General features: G+C 42.4%; 1 protein-coding gene across 1 annotated transcript; it reads left to right on the top strand.

Moving 5' to 3' along the window:
* The first annotated feature begins 8,786 nt into the window (after positions 1–8,786).
* LOC107697492 (5-hydroxytryptamine receptor 1E) lies at positions 8,787–9,899 on the top strand. The gene has a single exon (XM_016498299.1). It carries the CDS (start codon positions 8,787–8,789, stop codon positions 9,897–9,899), a length of 1,113 nt encoding a protein of 370 aa, XP_016353785.1.
* The last annotated feature ends 213 nt before the right edge of the window (positions 9,900–10,112 follow it).

Genomic DNA, 10,112 nt, shown 5'->3' on the forward strand with positions numbered 1-10,112 from the left:
AAGCATCGTGTGAAACACGCTTGAGGAAACGCCGTTTCCTCCGAATACTGGAGCCTGATTTGTTAACGTTTGTGCAGCTGCACAAAATGGGGGGGCCGACTGCCTATAAGTTGGCGCCAGAGTATGTGAGCGGAGCAGAGCGGCAACAATTTCCCTCCGCGCTCCGAGCATTTAATAATCACTCCGCTCCAGCTCCGCTCCGGGTTCACCATTTCCCGCTCCCGCTCCACTCCTCGCTCACTGATATCAGAAACACCGCTCCGCGGCTAAAGTATGTTTGAAATATCACAGTTCTGTTCATTAACGTATGTTAAAAGAAAAAATAAAATAACAGGAGAGTAGTTTCAAAGTGGCTTATTGGAATAGTAGTGTGCAAACTTTTTTCCTACCACATGCCAAGCTTAATAACATGGTTGTCAGCATTAAAAGGTATAATTGCTGCTTTTTTGTAGTGCAAATTTTGTTTGTGATGAAAATAACAGTATGTTTTCGTCAGTTATTTTACCTACAGAGCACTGCATTTCTTACAGATTTCTGCTCATTCGAAATCGGATACGGATGAAGTAGCACTGTAAGATTACATTTGTTTGAATGCATTATTGAGAAAGCGATTGCATGTGAATAAGTGTTGTACCTGTTTAAATCATGCTTTCACCTGAAAATATTCAGTATCTAGAAGGAACGGACAAATTCCTTGAGAACTATAACTTCCCGCTCATGTCCATTGCCGTCATCATAATCTTCACATTCTTTCTGATTTGAATGATCCTTCTGTATCAAGTTAGCTAAATATGTTTAACATGTGAATTCTTGCTAAATATGCAGTTATATTATGGGCCGTTGGCATGAATTGTACTCGTGATGGAGCAGTAGTGAAGCGCTCTTGGAGCAAGTGAAAACCACGACACTTCGTCTTTTAAAAAATCCGCTCCTCACTCCACTCAAAGTCACACCGCTCCGCTCACATACTCTGGTCGGCGCTGAGTGCCATTTCATCAGAATCTTTCGAATGAGAAGCAGCAGTGTCGACTCACATGCAGCTGTATAGCACAGCAGACCACGCGATGCAGACCAGAGCATTCCCTTTTGAAATGGTCTCTCACATTGCGTGAATCATGCTTGGGGAACAATATAGAGAAGGAAAAGCCTTCCTGTGAGCCCAGTCCCAGGGCACTCACAATGAGGGCCCTAAAGAATCAAGTTACAAGTTAAAGTGACAAGTTAAAAGAATAAAACATTTTTACATGCAGCGCCATATATCAATGTCAGTTCCAAAACAGTGGACCAATCAGAAGACCCCAGAGGCAGGGCAAGCATTGCAAACTTTTGTTTACAGTAACAAGGTGGCATGGCACCTGTTTCATTTGATAGCAACTTGGCGGAGGAGGCGCTGTTATTTTCGTTATTGCATCATGTCTCATAAGCTCATTTTGAGATCTTCAGTTCTGTGCTGCGCTTCCTGAGTGCTGCGTCTTGTGTTTTTAGACACAAAGACATGCTCTGTGTGAATTCCTAAGGGGTATACTTTGAGCGTGGAAGGGCAGCGCCCCTTATCCAACCTCTTGCAAAAAGGACAGTCAGAGAAGGCAGGCCATTTGAAGGCATAGCAGTGTCTTTTAGATGGCACTCTAGCCTCCGATAGTCGACTATTAGGGGGCAGCCCTACGGATTACTTCAGAAAATATCAGAAAATATTTGTTTTCATTTAAAAGTAGACATTTCTAGCTTTCTATACATATATGTATCATGTCTGTGAGGCAAGTATTCTCTGAGATTCAGGTTGTTTTATTTACGTGTCTGTGAAGAGAGGTGACAGAGATTGAGTTTGTTTTCTTCATTTTACAAAAGCACATTGTTTTGTTGTTATTATGACTATACACCAAATAAAAGTAGACACTTTGCAGTTTTAAATGATACCTTATTCTTATCTGTACAATCAAAAATTACAGAGTATTCTTAGTTCATTTCGCAGTCATCAAGAAAAAACAAGACAGACCACACCGGTGCGGTCTTCGACCCCTGAGGGTTAACTGGGTCCAGGATATGCAACCATATTACTCCAGTTTTAGAATCTTTGCATTGGCTCCCGGTCAGGTTCTGAGTTAATTTTAAAATTATGATGCTGACATACAAAGCATTGCTTGGCTTGGTGCCACATTATTTAACAGAACTGTTACATCCTTACACTCCTAATCACAGATTATTCTCCTCCCAATCGAACTTGCTGGTTGTTCCTGAAACCTGCTTGAGATCTATGGGTGACAGGGCTGGAGCACTTGGGCAGGAAGTGGCGCATGGCCTGCAACAACTTCTGTGTTGCAGTAAAGCGTTTCACAAAACTGTCTACAGCAGGGCTAAACAGCCGGTGGGGGAGACTGGGGAGTAGAGGAAGGTGCTCTTGTCCGTCTCCTTAATCTCTGTGAGGTTTAACCATTGAAATGCTGATCGCCTGGGCAGTCATCTTTGTAGCGTGCAGGGCCAGGTCAGTCACGCTGCGCAGCTCGTTAAAGGCAGCTGGAACTGGGCCGGACACTTCCATGGCTCTGATGAGTTTGGCCTAGAAAACTGGGAAGATCACCATAGTGTGAATTGCTGAGCCCACCTGTCCAGCTGCGGAGTAGGCACCTGCTAGAGCTGAGGTTTTTCTGCAGGGCTTGGATGGATTAACAGCCTTGGCTTTCCATCCCAGAGCCATGGACGGGCAGAGGTGCACAGCGACGGCCTCTTGGAAAGGAGGGAGCTTCTCGTAGCCCCTTTGCTTGGCTCCATCAATGGAGGTGAAGGCAGAGGAAGCAGAAGTGTGGACGCGGCCAAGTAGGGGGCACGCCACAACTTGGTGAGCTCATCGTGAACTTCTGGAAAGAATGGTGCAGGTCTCTGATGGGGGTCTTCCTGGCAGGAACCATTCCTGGGCGGGCTCTTCCACGGACAACCACTCCAATCTGAGCTCCTCTGACTCTGCTGTTTCTTCCTCCTAGGCTCTTCTTTGAAGAAAGCGATCTGCGAGCATAGCGAGGTGAGACTCATGCTCTTGCAGTGAGAGCAATCCAGTGTGAGCGCTGCCTCAATGTGAGTACAGCCCAGGCAAGCAGCACACTCATTGTGCTCGTAGCGTGACATTTTGCAACAATGCAGAAATTTGCTCAATTAGAAGTGGAAATTTGCTCTTCTTCATCGCTGGATGGCCACAGAGGAGAAGCTGCACAAACGTTAAAAAATCAGGCTTCAGTATTCAGAGTATTCATGAGAGACCGTTTTGAAAGGGAACTTACACATTTAAATCATTAAACCTGTAATGAAGCTTATTCTTTCACGAGAAATTGCCACTGAAGCATTTCCTCGTATCTGTAATCATGCCTGTAGACCTCGGTAAATTTATTCATGTTCAAAAATAAAATGTGTTCTCTAAATGCCTAACCTGCTGTTTAAAACTCAGTGTCTGTATGTATGATTAAGTTTAGACAGTTTGCTAGAACGTTTATCGTCCGTGGAATAAATATGATCACTGCAAGATGCTGTGGAGTTGTGAGAGAGGGTGTGGGTGCCAGATCCAGTTGTTATAAGCGGCTTTGGACTTGTCTTTTCTGCTTAATTCGACACTTTAGAAATGTAGTGATATCTTTATTTTATTGTATTTATAAAAGATTTGAACTCATTTCGAGTTTTTTTTTTTTTTTCGGTTTACATTTGTTTTCACAGCAACATCTGGCAACACTGCAATGATCGCCATTAGTGCAGAGATCTGTCGAACAAGTATGTTACAAAATAAAAAAATCAAAATTAGCACTAGCCATAAAGAAGTCTATACTATTTCATTGAGTATTGTAGTTACATTTTCACAAAGTCATGCTAACATAATTCATAAGAGCACTAGACAAAGTTATAATCTATATAGCAATGGTTATTAATGAAAACTATAACAGTAATATGTATTGTTGCATGAATAATAAACAACTGATAAAATTATACACCCCTGACCTATAGTAATGGTGCAATATGATATCATTTAACAATACTCATTCCTCCAAAACAGAGAAAGCATCTTTCATAAACATCTACATGTCTGTCTCTTTTAAAGTGTTTAGTGTATATAATGAGACCTCACTAATTTTCAAACCCTGGCCACGGCCATGTCTGTAATCATCTCACCTCATGAGTTCACATCCCTGGGCTTCACTTAGAGATGTGCGGACAGATGAGAGCTCAGGCCCGTGTGTGACGACAGCCGCTTTAGAAATATCCCAACAGCAACAACTACATGTAATGAGTCGGCCTACGCAAACACAGCTCTCACGTAAAACATTGACGAACGCTGCTTGTGAAGAGTGCCAGAGGTGATTGTGTTATTGTGAGGCTTGAACCTCTTCTGAATGATTTCAGAGCCGCCTCTGACCTCTAGGGACCGGCCAAGCTATTGATCAAAACTGTGCAATTACAGGCTACTGTTGTTAGTGTATATAATGAGACCTCACAAATTTTCAAACCCTGGCCACGGCCATGTCTGTAATCATCTCACCTCATGAGTTCACATCCCTGGGCTTCAGTTAGAGATGTGCGGACAGATGAGAGCTCAGGCCCGTGTGTGACGACAGCCGCTTTAGAAATATCCCAACAGCAACAACTACATGTAATGAGTCGGCCTACGCAAACACAGCTCTCACGTAAAACATTGACGAACGCTGCTTGTGAAGAGTGCCAGAGGTGATTGTGTTATTGTGAGGCTTGAACCTCTTCTGAATGATTTCAGAGCCGCCTCTGACCTCTAGGGACCGGCCAAGCTATTGATCAAAACTGTGCAATTACAGGCTACTGTTGTGTGATTGCGCATTCATGTCTTTATCATTAGAGTGATTGCAGCGGGTCCTGGAGGAGACACGAAACCTCTAGAAAGATATTCAGTCTTCTGAAAACACTTGTGTGTGTGAGAGAGAGAGAGTGAACATGTCTTTGGGAGAGAGTTAACAGCAGCTCACCCGCACACGCACCATTACAACTGGGTGAGTTTGTTATCATGTAAGGTTTTAATGCTTTAATTCAGCTGACTTTTGTTAAAGACACAGGACACCACCTTTGACATAGCTCAGAATTTGTGAATAATGACCGTTGTCCAGATCAGCATAGGGTTATAATACACAAATGCATAAATACTAATTGATAAAGGCTGGGTAACTGCACTTTATCCCTCACATAATATATAAATAACAGTGGTTATTATTTGCTATCAGCTGACTTGATGGATAGTGGAATTTGACTTTCTTTCTGATGCAAGCGACATGTAAGTAAAGACAAAAAATAATGTTCAATAGCAGATAATTAATTAGATTTGCTAATTATTTCATTAACCAACAAATGTAACTATTGTAATTCAGTTGTCGGGATTAGAATGACTTAACTATAGCATTTACAATAGTTTTATTCAGAATTGCGGAGCACAATTAGTGGTACATGTTGTGTGATTATGTGTCTGAGAGATAATTGAAAAAGCTATTCAGTCATGTAGTTTGTTATAGAAATCTGAAAAATTGAATGATCTTAAAGGAATAGTTCACCTATTAAGGGAAGTTTGCTGAAAATGTGCTCACCCTATCGCCATCCCAGATGTAGATGAGTTTGTTTCTTCATCAGGTTTGGAGAAATGTAGCATTGCATCAGTGTCTCAGCAATGGATGCTCTGCAGTGAATGGGTGCCGTCAGAATGAGAGTCCAAACAGCTGATAAAAACATCACAATAATCCACGAGTAATCCACACCACTCCATCAATTACTGTTTTGTGAAGCCAAATGCTGCGTGTTTGAAACAAACAGCTTCATCAAGATGCTTTTAAACTGTTGCTTCCAGCTAAAATAATCTATATCTAATCTAAAAGTCTATAATCTGTAATATTGTTTTATCCAGTGAAAGAGTCATCTGGTTTGAATCAGGAGAGAAATATGCACAGATCAAGCACTGTTTACAAGCCAAAACAGTTCTGAGCAAATATGTAGGTGAAATTATTTTATATTAAAAATGTCTTAAAGGGGTCATCGGATGCCCATTTTCCACAAGTTGATATGATTCTTTAGGGTCTTAATGAAAAGTCTATAACATACTTTGGTTAAAATTTCTCAATGGTAGTGTAAAACAACACCCTTTTTACCCTGTCAAAAACAGCTCTGTTTACAGCAAGCCGTTTCCTTGCATTTCCCTTTAAATGCTAATGAGCTCTGCTGACCCCGCCCCTCTCTTCCGAGCCGCTCTCTGAGAGACGGTTATTTTATGTGATTGTGAGTAGAAGGAAAGGCCTGCTAGTGTGCCCTGCCTTTGTGGTCATCAGTGCTCTGAAGAGAAACTATAGTGTATGTCCCTTCACACAGCTCTGCTAATACCAGTGACCAGTAATGGCTTACTTCTTCATTAAATTCACATATTAGGAAGGTTATACTTAGCACGTGCTATGCTCATAACTGAAGGAGATTAATTAGCTCCACTCTTTGCTTTAAATAAGGTTGAAATTATACGGATTATGCATGTGTTTGTTTGTATGTATCTCTGCAATGCCTCTAGTGCTCTACAGCCTTCTTTCTGTAAAGCAATTTCTTTTTCTTTTAAATAACTGCATTAAAATAAATACATTCTCCACTGCTGACTTTGCCCTTGAGACACAAAACCTGTGTTAAATTCACTTCATTCTGTTCCTGTTTGTACCCGTGGGGCAGACGGTCAAAGCCGCTGTGACTGGAGAAAAGCAAATCCAAGCAGAGGCATAAATTCATTTGTCTTTAATACAGAACACTACACAGACAAGACACACCTGGAAAACACCATTATCAATATTTCTCCCACAAAATCACTTCATCACAGGCCACAACCACCACAGACATCATTCAGATCAGAGCTGGAATGCTTCATTTTTCTTCCTTGACAATAATGAATATGTAAATAATAATGAATATGTACAACAATGTTTTTGTTTTTCTGGTTAAACAAACATGGTTAAAAACCAATTAAATGTAGTTACATCCCTGCATTATTGTACTTGTAAGGTGCTATAATTACCATCTGTTGTGAAGTACTATTTACTTTATTCTCGATATCAATCATTTTATTAATATTAGTCAATATTATTACTATGAACATATTGCGATTGAGCTGTGTTTCTGTAAATTAATTCTGATTTTTTTATATGAAAAAAGATGCTTCGTAAAACCCAGACACAGGCTAACACACATTATTAATAAAACAAAATAATTATTAAGATCTTAATAATTGACCAGCATATGTAGAGATAAATGCCTTGAATCAAACACGGTTAGGGTTAGGTTAGGCACTTCGCAATCAAAACATCTGACAGACAGAATTTGTTGTACAATGGCAAATGCATTAAGAATCCGTACACCTGCAGCAGCAGAGGACTATTATTCTGCTGCATGATACTGAGGAAGAAATGATGATGGCACGGTTTGATCTTCGGCTGACCAATCAGCAGAAAGGGGCGTTTAATTCCCGCCCACATGTAGAAATCAAATATTCAAGCTGTTTATTAATTTTTCTACCCCTGAACGAAAAACGAAAATTTAAGCTGAATTCTCGTTTTTTGTTTTTTGGAAAAAAAGCAGTTTTCTCATTTTTCAACTTTCAATATTAAATTTAAAAAAAACGAATGAACGAATGATACACTGATTTGTTTTGGCTTGCTTAACTGATTTAAAACTTTGGATGTCACTAAACGTTCTTAACTTAAATTAATCCAAAACAGAGATTGTTGTGTTTTGTCCCCCTGATTGGTATAATATCCAAAATCTTAATCCGGAACGGTTATCTTTATTTTATAAACCATTAAAAAATGGGAAAAGGATCAAGCTTTTTCTGTTGTCAGCCCTAAACTGTGTAACAGTCTTCCACTGTGTGTTAAAGCTGCTCAAACACTTTCTGATTTTAAATCTTTGCTAAAACTCATGTGTTTTCCTTGGTTTATAATGTATCATAAAAATGAATGCAATCTCCCGTACTGTGCTTTGCTTTGTTTTGAATATTGTTGTTTCTGTATTTCTATTTCTGTATTTCTATTACTGTTAAACACTTTGGTCAAGTTTTAGTTGTTTTTAACTGTGCGCTAGAAATAAACTTATTAGCTTATTAAATTAACTTTAAACTGTTACAATGTCGGAAGTATAAGCAAACAAACAATGTGTACTCTTTCTCCATCTTACCTGCACCTAGACACAGGTATACATGATTATTTGTCAGCAAAAATCTGCCAGTCCACTGACTTTTGACAGCTTCGGGGCTTTTGTTTAAACTACAGATGGAACTACAGACAGTGGGATTGACAGAGGGGCGGCACTACAATTCTAAAGTGCATTAAAGTGTGTTAAAGCTTTTGGCTAAAGCAAACGTCAAGGCCTTTTTCTGTTTTCTCTAGTCAAGTAGCACCGATTTCAAAATGTTTTCATGTTTCTACTGCATAGACAGTTATGCCCAGTTTGCCAGCTGTGAATTTAGATGCCACTGTGTCTGCATGCTCTGGAAATTTTAAGTCATTAGTAGGGTTGCAAAGGGGTGGGACATTTCCGGAAAATTTTCAAAAAATCCTGGAAAATTTCCAAAATTTCTGGAATGTTTCCGAAATTTACTGGAAATTTTCCACCTTTTTGCAGCAACCCTAGTCATTAGTAATCCTTTTAAATAACTTGACATAATTTGACATAAACGGCATGTTAACTGTGTGTCTGACAGGCCGTCACTGATCCAGCACGCAAGTCTTTTGGGCTTTAGTCCTGGGCAGAGGGATCCTCCAAACTGAGGGATGGAGATGGAGGGTACCCTGGGCGCTCCGGCCAACGCCACCAACACCACCGCCACCCCAGGATCGGCCTTCAGCGTGGAGCTCCTGGCGGAGCGGCTGGCCGTAGTGGCTCTGCTGGCGCTGGTGACGCTGCTGACAGCCGTGATGAACGGTGCTGTCATCGCAGCCATCTGCACCACCAGGAAGCTCCACCTCCCTGCAAACTACCTCATCTGCTCCCTGGCCGCCACTGATTTCCTGGTGGCCGTGCTGGTGATGCCCATCAGCATCCTCTACATCACCACCGAGACCTGGCTGCTGGGGCCGTTCGTGTGCGAGGCGTGGCTGAGCGTCGACATGACCTGCTGCACCTGTTCCATCCTGCACCTGTGCGTGATCGCGCTCGACCGCTACTGGGCCATCACTAAAGCCATCGAGTACGCCCGCAAGAGGACGGCCCGGCGCGCTGGCGTCATGGTGGCAATTGTCTGGCTCATCTCCGTCTTCATCTCCATTCCGCCTCTGTTCTGGAGGCAGCGCGGGGACGGGACAGGCCCGCAGCAGTGCATCATCGAGCACGACCACGTGGGCTACACCATCTACTCCACATTCGGTGCTTTCTACATCCCCATGACTCTCATCCTCATCCTGTACTCCCGAATTTACAGCGCCGCCAAAACGCTGTACCAGAAGCGCGGCTCCTCACGCCACTTCAGCAGCCGCAGCACCGACAGCACCAACTCGCTGCACCACTGCCGTGTCACGCACGCCTTCTGCATCTCGGACGTCTCCAGCTCTGACCACACCGCGGAGTTCGACCGCAACCACGCCGCCGTCCGCGTGCCGCTCGACACGGAGCTGGATGAGAGGAACCAGATCTACACGTCTCGGGAGAGGAAGGCGGCTCGGATTCTGGGGCTCATCCTGGGAGCCTTTATCCTGTGCTGGCTCCCGTTCTTCCTGAAAGAGCTGCTGGTGGGATTGAATGTGCCCAACCCCTCGCCTCATGTGTCCGATGCGCTCGCCTGGCTGGGATACACCAACTCGCTCATTAACCCGCTACTGTACACCAGCTTCAACGAGGACTTCAAGCAAGCTTTCAAGAGACTGTTCAGGCGGAAGGAGCACACTTAAGCCCCTTTCACACATACAGACTTTACTGGAAAATTACCGGTAAATTGCCGTAAAGAGATCATGTGTGAACAGGACCTTTTTAAAAATACTGGTAAATTCGTTCCGGCAATTTACAGGTTTGAGAAGTTGTAACATTACCAGTAAATTGCCGGAATGATGCTGTGTGTGAACGCAGAATGAAGATTACTGGTATTAGCACGAACGAGTTCAGAA

This window comes from Sinocyclocheilus anshuiensis, unplaced genomic scaffold (assembly GCF_001515605.1).
Source record: "Sinocyclocheilus anshuiensis isolate Anshui unplaced genomic scaffold, SAMN03320099.WGS_v1.1 scaffold1452, whole genome shotgun sequence".
Lineage (NCBI taxonomy): Eukaryota > Metazoa > Chordata > Actinopteri > Cypriniformes > Cyprinidae > Sinocyclocheilus > Sinocyclocheilus anshuiensis.

Excerpts from the sequence above, each read along its gene's own strand:
- LOC107697492 (XM_016498299.1), top strand. The coding sequence starts at position 8,787 with ATGGAGATGGAGGGTACCCTGGGCGCTCCGGCCAACGCCACCAACACC.